Consider the following 14,782-nt stretch of genomic DNA (forward strand, 5'->3'; position numbering starts at 1 on the left):
AAAATTTATTTAGAATAAAATATTTAAAAATTTATTATATAATATTGCTAAAATATAAGTGAAATTATTGTACTATTTTTTGTAATATGTATTTATTGTCAATATTAAGTTGCACCAAACACATGATATGATAACATAATGCTATCATGTTTTTTATCATGTGTGCTCCAAACACAAGATATGATAAGTAGGCATGGCAACGGAACCCGTACCCGCGGGTACCCGCCCGAACCCACCCCGAGTTTGACGGGGAAAAACCGATTTGACTGGGTTTGGGTTCGGGTTTGGGTTTTCCCCGATTTCAAAACATGGGGATGGGGCGGGTAACAGAGATATTGGTACCCACCCCGAACCCGTCCCCGAACCCGCCCGTTTATATAAAATTACTATATTACCCCTATTTATTTATTTATAATGTCACAGATCATATAATTTATCTACTTGAGTTAGGATTTTTAATGAACAATGGTTCTTAGTTATTTGTTTTTTTAGCAATTTCAGTGAACAATGATGTAGAACATTCTTGGTTATGTGGTTGTTTTGACAGTATTTTGGAATATTGGTTTGTACCGGTACTCTTTTATGATTTTGATAATTTTGTTTGATATTTTGGAATATCATTTCATTTGTATGTTTAATGCATTGAAATTTTGGTTTGTACTTTATTATTTGAAATTTTTTGTATTGTATGTATGTCAGTGTTCGGGAAAATTTTGGGTTCGGGTAAGGTTCAGCAGGGCAGGGCAAGGTTCGGGGATACCCGAACCCATTTGGGACGGGGATTGGGTTCAATTTTTCATCCCCGTCGGGTAATGGGCGGGGAACGGGTATTTATCAATGATTCGGGTATGGGGAACGGGGAAGGTAAAAACCGTACCCGCGGGTACCCATTGCCATGCCTAATGATAAGTGCTTATCCTATCACTATCCTATCATATCCTTATCCAGCTTCTTATCCTATCCTGTCAATATCCTATCATGCGCACCAAACGGGCCCTTAGAACTTTCAATAAATCTACATACTCAAAATGCGCTGAAGATATATTTATAAGATTAATGGTTATATGGTACTCGACTACTCGTTTCTCACATTGATAATAGGATTTGAGAGCTGAAGATATATTTATACGATTAATGGTTATGTTATATGGTGCTCGTTTCTCACATTGACAATAAGATTTGAATCTATGTCTTTGTAATTGTAAATCAAAAAATTTGTTTGCTGCGACTTAATTTGGTTCGCTTTTTGGATAACGACGCCTCTCAAACCATCATTTTTAATTTCTTTTTAGACAAAAGGATAGTAACATAAAATTTATGAAAAAATTAAGATATATGAATCAAAAAACTAAATAAAATTTGAGGTTAATAAATTTTTGTTCCTTATAAATATTTTTAATTAATATAAAAAATTATAAGTTTTAGTCCCCAAATATATTTTTTTGGTACAATAGTCCCCAAATGTTTTTGCCACAAATTTTTATTCTTACTTTTAAGTCAACTCATGTATCATTCAAAATTTTGAATTTTTTTACGCGGTTATGTATAGTACATTATAGAAATCTCACACAAAAGTTTATTTTCTTAGGTACCGTTTGGTCCAGCTTTTTTTAGGTGTAAAAGTTATTTTAATCATAAAGCAAGCAATAATAGCTTTAAAACTAAAATTAAATTTGTTTGGTGAATCTTACTTTTTTTTAAAAAAAAAGTTAAAAGTTGTTTTTTTATTATAATAAGGTTAAAAGATACTCCGTCCCAAATTATGAGGAAAAATAAAAAAAATCACATTTATTAAAAAAAAAATAAAACATGAGAATTTGAAATATGTTTTTGTGGGTTTTCATTGGAGTAAATTGCATAGGAAGATGTAAAATCAATTTTTATTGGTGGTTGCTTATTGAGAAAAGGGGAGAGAGAGAATATGGGAAAAACATTCTTGAAAATTATTTTTTCCCTTATAATTTGGGACAAAAAAGTTAGTTTTTTTCCTTATAATTTTGGATGGAGGGATTATGTTTGATAATATATTATAATTTTTCTTAAAATATAGAGGCTTATTTTTTCTTACTAGAGCTTTTAAAAATTGTTGGTTGACCTAACTTCTTATTTTCCAAGGAAAAAAAAAAGGAAAAAAGTCAAGTCAAACAGTATCTTTATATGGGATGCATTAAATATGAACTTTTAAGTTTTTGGCACTTAAGAATGCATATCTTTTATCTTTTATATTATAAGCTTGTATACACAAGCAAACTCTAAACCCTAATTTGTTTTCCCTGTTTTCCCTCCATTTTATCTTGCGATTTTTATTAAAAAATAATACAATTTTGTCTTGACTATGATTCGAACTCGCAACCCTTCGATGCAAGGCAATATTTCCAACCACTATGGCAAGTATATCAATTGTGATTAAAATTATGTGCAATAATTGATAAGCACCATCAATTTTAAAAATATATCATATCAAAATTATTGTTGACTATATTATTCATCACGAAATATTTTTATGTCTTTCCTGATCAATGATTTTTTTTCTACCGGATCATAAATTTAGAGAATAATTATTATGTGAAATTTGGAAAGTTATTATCACGTGTAATTTGGAAAGTTATTATCACGTGTAATTTGGAAAGTTATTATCAAACTCAATTCTGCTAAATCATATTTTTTTTTGCAATACAACCAAACACAACTATAGTTATGTCATTAATCACATTCATTATTTTGATTTTAACATTGCATATTTAATATTAACCGATGATCAATTGATACAATATGCACTAGCAGACCAATTGTGATTTAAATTATGTCCACAAAGTGTTAAGCTCCATCAACTTTCATAGGAAAGATTTCATACGATAATTAAGCACCATCAATTTTCATTGTACAATTTAAACAATTAAAAACCGATAATCTCTTATATTATAAGCTTGCTAACATAAGCTAACCCTAAACTAAATTTTTTCCCCTCTCATTTTCTCTTTCTTTTTATTGCAGCTTAATATTAAAAAAATACAGATTTGTCATCGAACCTGCATCCCTTACTTACAATAAAACATTTCAACCGCTAAAACATGTGCTTCAATTATGAAAGAATTTAGGAATCCTAATATGTTAACCCTGTCTTCAATAAATTTGAACGGCAGAATTAATCACAATTTTTATTTATTTATGGATGTCTACTTAAGTTTATGTTATTGATTATGTCTTTAGTTTTTTTTTAATCTTTAATTATCATCAATTTTTTAACCTTTAGTTATCAGCAATTTTTTTTTAATAAGTAAACAAAACGATGGGGTTCCAAAATTATTTAAAAAATATATAAAATATAAAATAAACACATAAACAAATATAGAATAATTAGTCCATTAAATTCCCTATACTACTCTTATTGAAAATGCTCTTAGAATTTTTGTATTTTTTTTTATTGTTACATATTACACCCACTACTAGAAAATTCGCTTTTAGAGACCGATTTAACGACCGAATTAATTTGGTCGCTATAGAGACCGAATTAGAGACCAATATTTTGAGCGTCAAATTAAAAAAAAAATCGGTCGCTAAATCGGTCGCTATATAATTATAGAGACCGAATTGGAGACTGATCTTTAGCGACCAGAAGTTCGGTCGCTATATCCGTCGCATATATATATATATATATTAGAAATCACTAAAAAAATTAATCAAATTATTATCTTTTAAAAAATAGAAAGAAAAAAAACAACAAATTATTCCAATATTATTATTATTATTAGTCAACACGTTTCCTCATTGTTTTCTTTTCAAATCAATTTCTCTTCAAACTTTTTCTCAGATAAATTGTCACTGCTTCACTGAACCCTAAATCAACTTTGCAAATATACCTCACTCATTGAACCCTAAATCAAATTTTCCACACCACCGCTTCACCTCTCTCTCGTATTATAAGCTTGTATACATGAGCAAACTCTAAACCCTAATTTGTTTTCCCCGTTTTCCCTCCATTTTATCTTGCAATTTTTATTAAAAAATAATACAATTTTGTCTTGACTAAGATTCGAACCCGCAACCCTTCAGTACAAGGCAATATTTCCAACCACTATGGCAAGTATATCAATTGTGATTAAAATTATGTGCAATAATTGATAAGCAGCATCAATTTTAAAAGTATATCATATCAAAATTATCGTTGACTATATTATTTATCGCGAAATATTTTTATGTCTTTCCTGATCAATGATTTTTTTTCTACCGGATCATAAATTTAGAGAATAATTATCATGTGAGATTTGGAAAGTTATTATCACGTGTAATTTGAAAAGTTATTATCAAACTCAATTCTGCTAAATCAATTTTTTTTGCAATACAACCAAACACAACCATAGTCATGTCACTAATCACATTCATTATTTTGATTTTAACATTGCAGACTTAATATTAACCGATGATCAATTGATACAATATGCACTAGCAGACCAATTGTGATTTAAATTATGTCCACAAAGTGTTAAGCTCCATCAACTTTCATAGGAAAGATTTCATACGACAATTAAGCAACATCAATTTTCGTTGCACAATTTAAACAATTAAAAACCGATAATCTCTTATCTCTTATATTATAAGCTTGCTAACATAAGCTAACCCTAAACCAGAAATTTTCCCCTCTCATTTTCTCTTTCTTTTTATTGCAACTTTATATTCAAAAAATACAGATTTGTCTACGATGGGAATCGAACCTGCATCCCTTACTTACAATAAAATCTTTCAACCGCTAAAACATGCGATTCAATTATGAAAGAATTTAGGAATCCTAATATGTTAACCCTGTTTTCAATAAATTTGAATGGCGAAATTAATCACAATTTTTATTTATTTATGGATGTCTACTTAAGTTTATGTTCTTGATTGTGTCTTTAATTTTTTTTAACCTTTAATTATCATCAATATTTTAACCTTTAGTTATCATCAATTTTTTTTAATAAGTAATCAAAACGATGTGGTTCCAAAATTATTTAAAAAATATATAAAATATAAAATAAGCACATAAACAAATATAGAATAATTAGTTCATGAAATTCCATATACTACTCTTATTGAAAATGCTCTTAGAATTTTTGTATTTTATTTTTTATTGTTACATATTACAGCTAATTAGACCCATGCACCGCATGGGTCAAAGTTCTAGTTTAATTCAATTTTTGATAAAAGAAAAATCTAAAATTTTGTGAAAGATATTTTTATAATATTATGAATATGAATAAAAAATTCATTAAGAAATGTGAAGAATACACATGAGTTGCTTAAAAGTAATTACTAAAAGTTTTCATGCAAAATATCTAGGGAATAAGGACCCGTTTGGATTTACGTAATTTTTAACTTATGCGAAATAACTTATGCAAATAAATAAGTTTTTAGGTATTATTATAAGCTTTTCAAATTGGTTTATGAGTAAAGTAGCTTATAAAAATACAATTTTTGTTAGTGAAAACTTATGAGTTAACATAAAACTTTATTTATTTGCACTAACTATTTTCATAAACTCAAAAATAAGTTAAATTCAATTAGGCCTTAAAACTTATTGAACTGGGGACTAAAACTTGTTAATTTTTTTTTATAAGGACTAAAACTTCTTCTCATCTTCTAACCCTAATCGTCACCACTTTTTCTCTTCTTTTTGATCTACGGGAGATGTGTGATTTAGCGTCAATTTAGGCCTAGGATGACCTCTCCAAATCGTTTTTCTATCTATTTTAATTAAATAAATGTGATTTCCACATATATTTTGTTTGTTTTTGTGATTTCATCACGTTTGTTTTGATTTTTTCGTCTTAGTACGGAGTATTGTTGTCCCGCCTTAGTGCAGTGTTCATTTGTTTCATGTTGAAGGATTAAGTTTGATCCAGTGTTGATCCAATCAATAATTTTTGTGTCATCAACGCTACAGATCCGGATGGATGGATACTTCAGACACTTCAATATAGTCAAATATGTAGGCTTTATGCAATATGTCATCAACACGGATGTTGTGAGTTTGTTCGTAGGTTCATTCTTTTTTGTTTTTAGCGATTTTGAATTTGTATTGCATCGATGTACTCTCATTAATTTGAATTAATGAATATATTTTATTTAGTAAAAATAATTAAAAAAATTGAGATATTTATAAATACCAAAAGCGTATTCCTTTCGAATTAAGAGGTCTAAAATCTTTATCACTTGAATCAATTAATTGTTATTCGTTATTAAATGTTTTTACAAATATATCTTTATAGAAATAGAAATATCTTTATAAAATTGTTTCTACCTTAAAAAAAAAATCTTTATAAAATTGTTTAAAAAAAAAATCTTTATAAAAAATTATAGAGTATTAAATACACTCATTAATATGAAAAATAAAATCATCTCAGGTGGAATTTATGGCTACCTGACTAAAAAGTAAAATCATTAAATGAGGGATAAAAAGGTCTTTAAATAAATAATTGACTAAATTGCACTTTTGGTCCCCTAAGTTTTAGAAAGTTGCAATTCTGGCCCCTTATATTTCAAAATAACACTTTTGGCCCCTTATGTTTATCTCCTTTTGCAAAAAGTCAATTTTGACCAAGTCAATGCTGATGTAGCAAGTCACTTAAGTGATTCAGCTGCCACATCAGCTTTTAATTTTGCCATCTAATATTTAAAATAAAATAAATAAAATAAAAACAAAAAAAAATGGAATGGAAGAAGTCAAGGATATCTTCTGCTAGTGTTGCAAAGTCAAGGATTTCTTCACCGCCTCAAAATTCAAGTTCTTCCGCTACTCCAATTTGTACAATTGGTTTGTTCTTTATCATAATCTTAATTCTCAGTAATATCCACTTTTTCATACTCATTATTGAAATTAATTTTATTCTGGTTTGATGATTTTGCAGCACCAAAGAGGAAAAGACCAAGACCGGTGAAGCATGAGGATGAAAATCCAACGATTTTCAGTGTTCGATTTAGAAGGCCGAGAGTGATCACTCTTGAAAGATTGAAACTTATTCATTAAATTCAGATAAGATACATGAAAATTCAGCTAATTTGGCTCCCGTACAGACTTCGCCGGAGCAAGTTAATCCAGAGAGCAAACAACGGTGGTGGATGGTAAGGTTTTGAAGAAGGAATCAGAGAAGCAGAAAGATGTTGATTGAGTAAAGAGGTGGTGGCACCTCCTATGTCACTGAAGAAGGAATCTTCTTTGCTCAAAGCAGTAGATGGAATCCAACAATATTGAGAGTGAAGATCACCTTAAAGATAAATTTCAGATAGATCTCATCACTTCCATTCCTTTTTCTTTTTTTAAAAATTATTAGATAGATGGAAAAAGTATATAAAAAAAATTGATGTGGCAGCTGAGTCACTTAAGTGACTTGCCACATCAGCATTGACTTGGTCAAATTGACCTTTTGCAAAAGAGAGTAAATATGGGGGGCCAAAAGTGCTATTTTGAAATATAGGGGACCAAAATTGCAACTTTCTGAAACTTAGGGGGCCAAAAATGCAATTTAGCCTAAATAATTCTACCTTAATATTATTGTTTTCTTTAATTAAGTCATTAAATATCAGGGTCAAAAAAATAAAGTCAAATATTTTTTGAAGAAAAAAAAATAAAAAAAAATAAAAAATATTTTTTAAGTAATTAAATTAAATAAATATAGTACGTTCCTTCAAAAAAAAAATATAGTACGTTTTATGTAAGCATTTTCACAGAAAACATTGCTACAAACTCGCCTCATAGACACACACACACACAGTTTTTTTCAGCAGAGTAGGAAAAAGGGTGGTGGTTTACTCATCATGGACTTCACTCACTCTCACATTCACTCCACCAACCACCGCATCACCGGTAAACCTTCCCTCTCTCTTTCTCTCTCTCTCTCTCTCTCTCTCTCTCTCTCTCTCTCTCTCTCTATTTTCCCACCATTTTTTTCATGTTAACTTCATCATTTACTTTCACATTTTCTTGCATTTTTTATACTAGAATTTTGCATTGTGACATTGGTCACATGTTTGTGTTTTTTGCTTTATTTTATGAATTTTATGTAACTGAAGTGTGATTAAACAAATACTAGGTTGTTTTTGTTTTTGTTTTGTCTTCAAGTACTAAAAGTTTGATCCTTTGTGGTTGATTTAATAATTTAATAATGAAAACAATGGCCGACAGTGTTTGTTTTCTGCCTAGGTTATTTGTGACATGTTTTTTATTTTGACCCTTTTCGTCAAATTTTTCAATTTTATGATTTTTTTACTGCTCTTGTATTTGGGTTTGCAAAGGTGAAACCTTTTTGGTCTGCAAAGGTGAAACCTTTGGGTCTGCAAAGGTTGGTGTTTTTGTTTATTGAAAAAATGGGACCCATGAAATAGTTGATAACAGGATCATAGGTGTTTTTTGTGTTATGACCCACTAGACCCTTGACATTGATTCTTCATGAATTTTTTGTCTTATTCTATGATGCATTAGACCTAATGAGGTTGACCCAGTAGAAGTATACTTGGTGTCTTGGTCCACATGTAGTAGAGGTAAATTACTTTGTGAAAATGTGCATTACTTGCGAGTGAATGATTTTGATTTGTTACTTGGGGGAGAAGTCTTATTTTTGTTGTTCTGTTGGTCTCAAAAATGATTGCTTTTGGTGGAAAATACTAGTGAGTTTGTGTAAAACACTATGTTTTGTTACTACGTAGTTTGCGTTCGTTTTGTTTGTACATCTGATATGCTGGAAAGATGTATCTTTTTGCTCAGGAGTCAGGATTTAGTAGCATAAGCATTTATACTTCACCTAATTTAAAAGATGTTCAGGTTATTGATCTTAAATGCCATTGATTTTATGTCATTTATTGTGTGTTTTTTACGTATATGCCTTTTAGCTGCTGCGCGCATTTTATGTCACTAACAACTTCAGGCATTTTGTTGGTCACTAGGGAAAATAAGTAATTATGATATTTCCAAGTTCTAATAACCTTTGCCTCTTTTCTTTGAGTAACTCTAGTTATTGTTGTTTCTTTAGATTTTATCAATTCAAGTAAAGGTTTAATGCATCATGTGAAGTAATATCAATAGATGCTACAGATGTTGTAAATGCAGATTAATGACTGACCTCTTGAGTTCATTGGTTACAGATCCTAATGGGATGAGGGTTGCAGTGAACATGGAACAGAATATTCACTGTCTGGAAATTCATGCTTACAGTTCCTTGTTGAAGGCTTTTATTGCTCAATCAGAACTTCTTACTTGGGTAAATATTTATTCTAAACATGTTTTCTGCGATTGAGTTTCTCTCGTTGAATATGCTCATGCAAACCCTCTCTCTTTTTATGCAAAGCATATGCTTAAATTATGTTTGTGGCTGTAGGGAAAAGAGGAGCTCTTGACTGAAATACGGAAGGAACTACGTATTGCAGATTCTGAACATGGAGAAATTCTGACTAGAATAAACTCTGATGAGACTGTTAAATGGATAAGGTGTTTGCATATGTTTTTGTGCTATTCTGTTGTTTGTATTATATGATACCGTATTGTGAAATGCAGAAGCTCGCTAATTTTTAACATTTTATGTTGCAGGGAGCAAAGGAAAATGGCATCTCATTCTCATGCTCAGGCTTATAATAATGCTAATACTACTGGGTGTCCGTCTGCTCCAATTGGAAATTCAGTTATAAGATTGAAAGCTCCACCCTCCATTGCATCTTATCCTCGGAAGAACATACCGCACAGCCAAGATTCTCTGAGTTCTATTCAAATTCCTTCTTCAATGCCTCTGAGTAAAATAGGCCGCAATGTAACTGTGGTAATTGTTCATTTTACACTCTATCTACATTTAGAAACTGTTTGGTTTAGGTTCTAGACATCCAGAATCGCATAAGATGGAAAATTAGTAGCTTGAAATTTTATGTAGACACTTTTTTTGATAATATGCTTCATGGAAAATAATTTTGTCTAACAATATGCAAAACTCTTTGGTACGTAGGATGCATACGGCTTGTTCCCCTAATATATATCTAATGTGTTAAATGTAATGCTTGCTCAGACCAGTTTCACTTCTGTTCATACATTATGCCACTGTTTCTTTATGGAACATCGAGGATAATTCTACCACCTCGTTCATTAAACAGAAGTACATTTTAAAGAGGTAACACTATGATTAGGTTATCAGTTACCACATGATTGTTTTCCAAACACAAGTGAATGCATTGAAGACTTTAAAAGGAAACAAATGTGCTTACTATCTTATTAACACTTTTTTCCTTAAATGGACATTTCTACAGATATATCGTGGTTATGGGACAGTTCATAATATGCTTTCATTTTATATCTATCATTATTTTAATTACACAATATTAATAGTTGAATTTGGCTTATTAATTGCATTTTGTCTGTGCCAGCTGAAGTATAATGACAATCTGACGACTGTGCAATTCGTCCATGGGAATGCTGAGCCACCCAAGGAAATGTTCAATTATGATGCTCAGTTATCGCCTATTGGAAGAGGGAGTGTGCCGAAAGGAAACTGTCAATTTGTCCATGGGAGTGTTGAGCCACCAAAGGAAATGTTCAACTATGATGCTCAGTTACCGCCGCCTGGTGGAAGAGAGAGTATGGCGAAAGGAAACTGTCAATTTGTACATGGGAATGCTGAGCCACCCAAGGAAAAGTTCAATTATGGTGTTCAGTTACCGCCTAGTGGAAGAGGGAGTGTGCCGAAAGGAAACTATCATAATAAGCAGCCCTTTCACCCATCCGAGCCTCCCATGTTAAACAACAAATCTGATGTAATTCGGCTTCGTCCAACACACAGGGTTATCCATGGGGTAAGAAAGTTCTTATTTCATATCTATTTTTTTATTGGTTTTATGCTAGTTACATTTCCACTGAAATTAAATGACGAGTTAAATAAAATCGGCAATATATGGAACCTGTAGATATGAAGTGACAACCAGGAAATGCACCTAGTAGTCAGTAGATGTTAATGTCTTTAAATATTGATGATCATTATCTATCATATTAAACATTATCGATATTGCGGCATATGTTTATGAATGGTTGATGATTATGGCATGGGTCTGGCTGTGGGGAAGGCATAAAGGAGGAGGTGGAGAGATAGTTATGGTGACCCGAAAATTTGGATTTATAAATTACTGCAACGTCCATATCTTGATTGTATCATGCTTATTTTCTTTTTGATTATTCCATGTTGGTTCATGATTTGATGCTCTCAATGTTTTCTCTGGATGATCTTCCACGTATTAATATTAATATATGATACAATACAACCAAGATAAGATACTTTTCATATTCTAACACTTCCCCCATACTAAGTCTATGACAAAACTTGGGGTCAAATTGCATCCGAGGTAACAAAAATTGAGGCTAGATATTAACCATCTTTCTTTCTCTCAATGCTATGCTAGCATTAGAAAAGAGCCAAAAGGATGATTGTAAAATGATGGATTAGAGGGCAATGGCAGTGGTGTCAAATATCGCACTAACTGATAGAATAGAATATTCTCGTCATTAAGAATAATAAAGATGAGCAGAAAAGAGAGGCTGCCAGAAGGAAAACATATTAAGGGGTGAAAAATCAGTAGCAAAATAGCGACAAGTTATGGAGAATGGTATTTTTCTAATACCATCTTTAAATTATAGGGTTTGAATGTAGAGGGAAGAAAAAGAATACTCACAATGATAAAAGCATATTGATATTCCTGCAATAGTGGAGCTCTAGAAAGGATTAAATTCATCATAGATCTATTGTGGAGTCCTTACATTTCATTTTACAAAAGATTGATTCCACTACTCAAACACATTACCTAGAGTCACACATTAGCAACTTCAACCGTCACACCAAGATCCCTCTTTTAAATATGGGAACAAATAACAAAGTATCTTATATTCTTAGTATTAATTTATGTATTTCCTTATAGTATTTTATTATAAATAAGGTAACAAATAATAAAATATCAGAAAATATGAAAAATCAATACTAAGAGATAATCTAAGGAGAGGTGCTATATCCAGCGAATGATTTTTCACGACACACCTCACGAAACATGTATTTGGGTCATATATAACTCAATGTTCAAAACAGTTGTATTCACTTTAATTCCGGAATTAGCGGAATACATGCGGGTATTGGTGTTATGTATAGGTAAGTTACACAGTCGTGATAAATTCGTGAATTATGTTTCGCTGTACATAGTGTTTTCCTAATCTAAGATATTCTAAATTACTATATGATACAATCATTATATACTACTGGATACTTTTCACACATTCTAACAAACTCATTATGAGTTTATTGTTTTTTAATGAACATAGCAATTAAATTAATTAAACACTTGTTGTACTCATTCCACTGTACATTAATTCTTTACACCTGACAGGTTGAGAATATGCTTTTCAACAGAGAGAATCCTGAACCAGTTGCCATCGAGAGAGCGAAACAGACTCTTCATGTAATTCCTGTCTTCTGAGACACATTCAATTACTTTAGATATTTGTCTTTAGAAAATTCTAACAAAGTTTGTTATATGAATGTATAATTTGGTCCAGGAGCAAGAAAGAGATTTACTTGAAGCAATCGGTAAACTGGAGAATGTGTTAGAAGGTAACAATACTATCATTATATTTTCCTCTATAACTAGTTTTTATGAATGAATGTATAAAATTTGGTTTTTCCAGATGATGACGAGGCACCGCAAAATCTTCAAAACGACTCAGGGAGGACAAGAAATGATGGTCCGTGCCGTGGTAATATCAGTTGACTTTAGGATTTATTCTGATCCTTGCAATTAAGGTGAATATTTCATTACATAGATATGATGCTTACTTTAGTTTTTGGATTCAATTATGGAGGTATATACATTAGACAAAGTATATGATGCTCAAGCTAGTAGCTGACTGATGCAATGCGAGATGAAAACTTTGATATATGACTTGTTAGTTGTTACAAATTACAATACTTGTCGAGTTATACTCCTGTTAACCATTTGGTTTAATGTAAAGTGTAAAGGAGAATCCGATCTCTTTCCGTTATTCAGGAAAAGAGTTCATATGTTCTTGTTTGTTGCATCAAATTTTAAATTATATGGTCAGTGATTTTTTGATATGAGTGATTTCTCAGTTACATATTATAATATAATTACTGCTATATGTGTTGAGTCTCTTTGATCTTCATTTTAGCTGATCTGAGTTGATGCTTTCTGTTTTGTGCCTTCTTTATTTTGCTGTTGATATAGGGCTATGCTAAGTTGAAGATATAATACATGTCTTATTGTTTTGTATTTAATATTTGTGACAAAGTGAAGATCAATTTTGGGTTATGATTATAACCTGACCCGTTTTGCAAGGCTAAACCCGTTTTGAAGGAGCAATTTTGGCCCAACTTGTTTTTCCCTTACGACCCTACTTCAGAAACTCGACTATGACCATCAAATGCGCAAAAATGAACCGGAACAAAGTCAAAGCACGGTTGGCCTGTTGTAGCTCGTAAAGTCATAAGATCCTACGCACCGGGGTGTGAACCTGACTATATTGGTCTGCACACAATGGCAGCGAAAAATAAAAATCTAATTCTTGGGATTGATTGCAAGATATCAACCAAGAATAACACAAAGTTTATTACAAATTGTGTTCAGCTTAGGAATTGGATCCTCTCCAACATTTTGTGTTCAGTCCTCTCATTTTTCTAATCCAACTGTTGTTGATCAACATAGGAAAAAAACATATAGTATAGAAGAGAGAGAAAGAGATGAGTGAATGACTCAGATGAGGGCAGAAGGAAAAACTTGAGAAAAAAGACCGCAGAGGATTCAAATCCATTTAGTCGTGTACTGGTAGCTGATATATTATTAAGGGTAGAGTTCCTCCCCCATTTTTCCAGACGTTCTTTATAATATAAAGATCAAGATAGTTGACCATAATTAATATATTAATTGAGTCGAAATCCGTTTTTCACCGTGTAAATCTTTAGTTTTTACTTACAAAAACTTCTCGGTAAAAAAAAGATAAATTGATGGTAGAACGTCTGCAAGTCACTATCATTTTTTTTTTCTTCTTTTGGTGATTTCTCTTGTTTGCATTACTATTATTCGTTAATATATATTTATCATTAATAAAAATCAAATGTGGTTCGTCATGAGTATATGTCAGTCCTGCCAACTAAGAAAGTAAAAATACAATAGTGTTCGTCATGAGTTTATAGACAATGACAGAAAATGTTGTAGTACTGTGCTGTAACTCGACTCTGCAGGTATTTAATTCATAAAATACTTAGATTCTAGTTTTACTTTATGACAAATTGAATTAAAATTGTACAAACCTATTACTTAGTATTGTAAGTAAGTAAAATATTTTGAGAATGACAGTTGATAAGTCCAATTTTATTAAAGATGTCATTTTCTCTCTTCTTTTAAAGTTACCTTCTTGGATTCAATTTATACTATGTTTCAATTCTACTTTTTCTACATGTGCGTGTGCGTGTTGTTTCAACCTCTGTTATGTTTGTTCATGCCTTATCTCATATAATGTGAGACTCTTAATACACATCTCTCACGTTCACGACTGGACATCTAGATCGTGATCCGAGTGATTTGATAGCATGTGGCCAGAAATTTTTGATAGAGCTCAAATATCATATTAGAATTTTTGGTTGAGTCTAACTCAATCATAAAAAAATAGCTTGTAAAGTGAAGATTGTCTTTACTTATTAACTCATGTTTATACATTATATCATCTTATGTGAAACTCTTAACAAATTATATATTTGACGGTTAATTTGATCTGCGTAGT

At 31.2% G+C, this 14,782-nt stretch overlaps 1 protein-coding gene across 1 annotated transcript; it reads left to right on the forward strand.

Moving 5' to 3' along the window:
• Window positions 1-9,083: 9,083 nt before the first annotated feature.
• On the forward strand, window positions 9,084-13,104 carry LOC123890568 (protein EMSY-LIKE 3-like). The gene is made up of 7 exons (XM_045940203.1): window positions 9,084-9,230; window positions 9,348-9,457; window positions 9,557-9,782; window positions 10,378-10,803; window positions 12,376-12,447; window positions 12,545-12,599; window positions 12,674-13,104. Exons 1-7 carry the CDS (start codon window positions 9,084-9,086, stop codon window positions 12,754-12,756), a joined length of 1,119 nt encoding a protein of 372 aa, XP_045796159.1. The 3' UTR covers window positions 12,757-13,104.
• The last annotated feature ends 1,678 nt before the right edge of the window (window positions 13,105-14,782 follow it).

The sequence above is a fragment of the Trifolium pratense genome, linkage group LG6 (genome assembly GCF_020283565.1).
Source record: "Trifolium pratense cultivar HEN17-A07 linkage group LG6, ARS_RC_1.1, whole genome shotgun sequence".
Classification (NCBI taxonomy): Eukaryota; Viridiplantae; Streptophyta; class Magnoliopsida; order Fabales; family Fabaceae; genus Trifolium; species Trifolium pratense.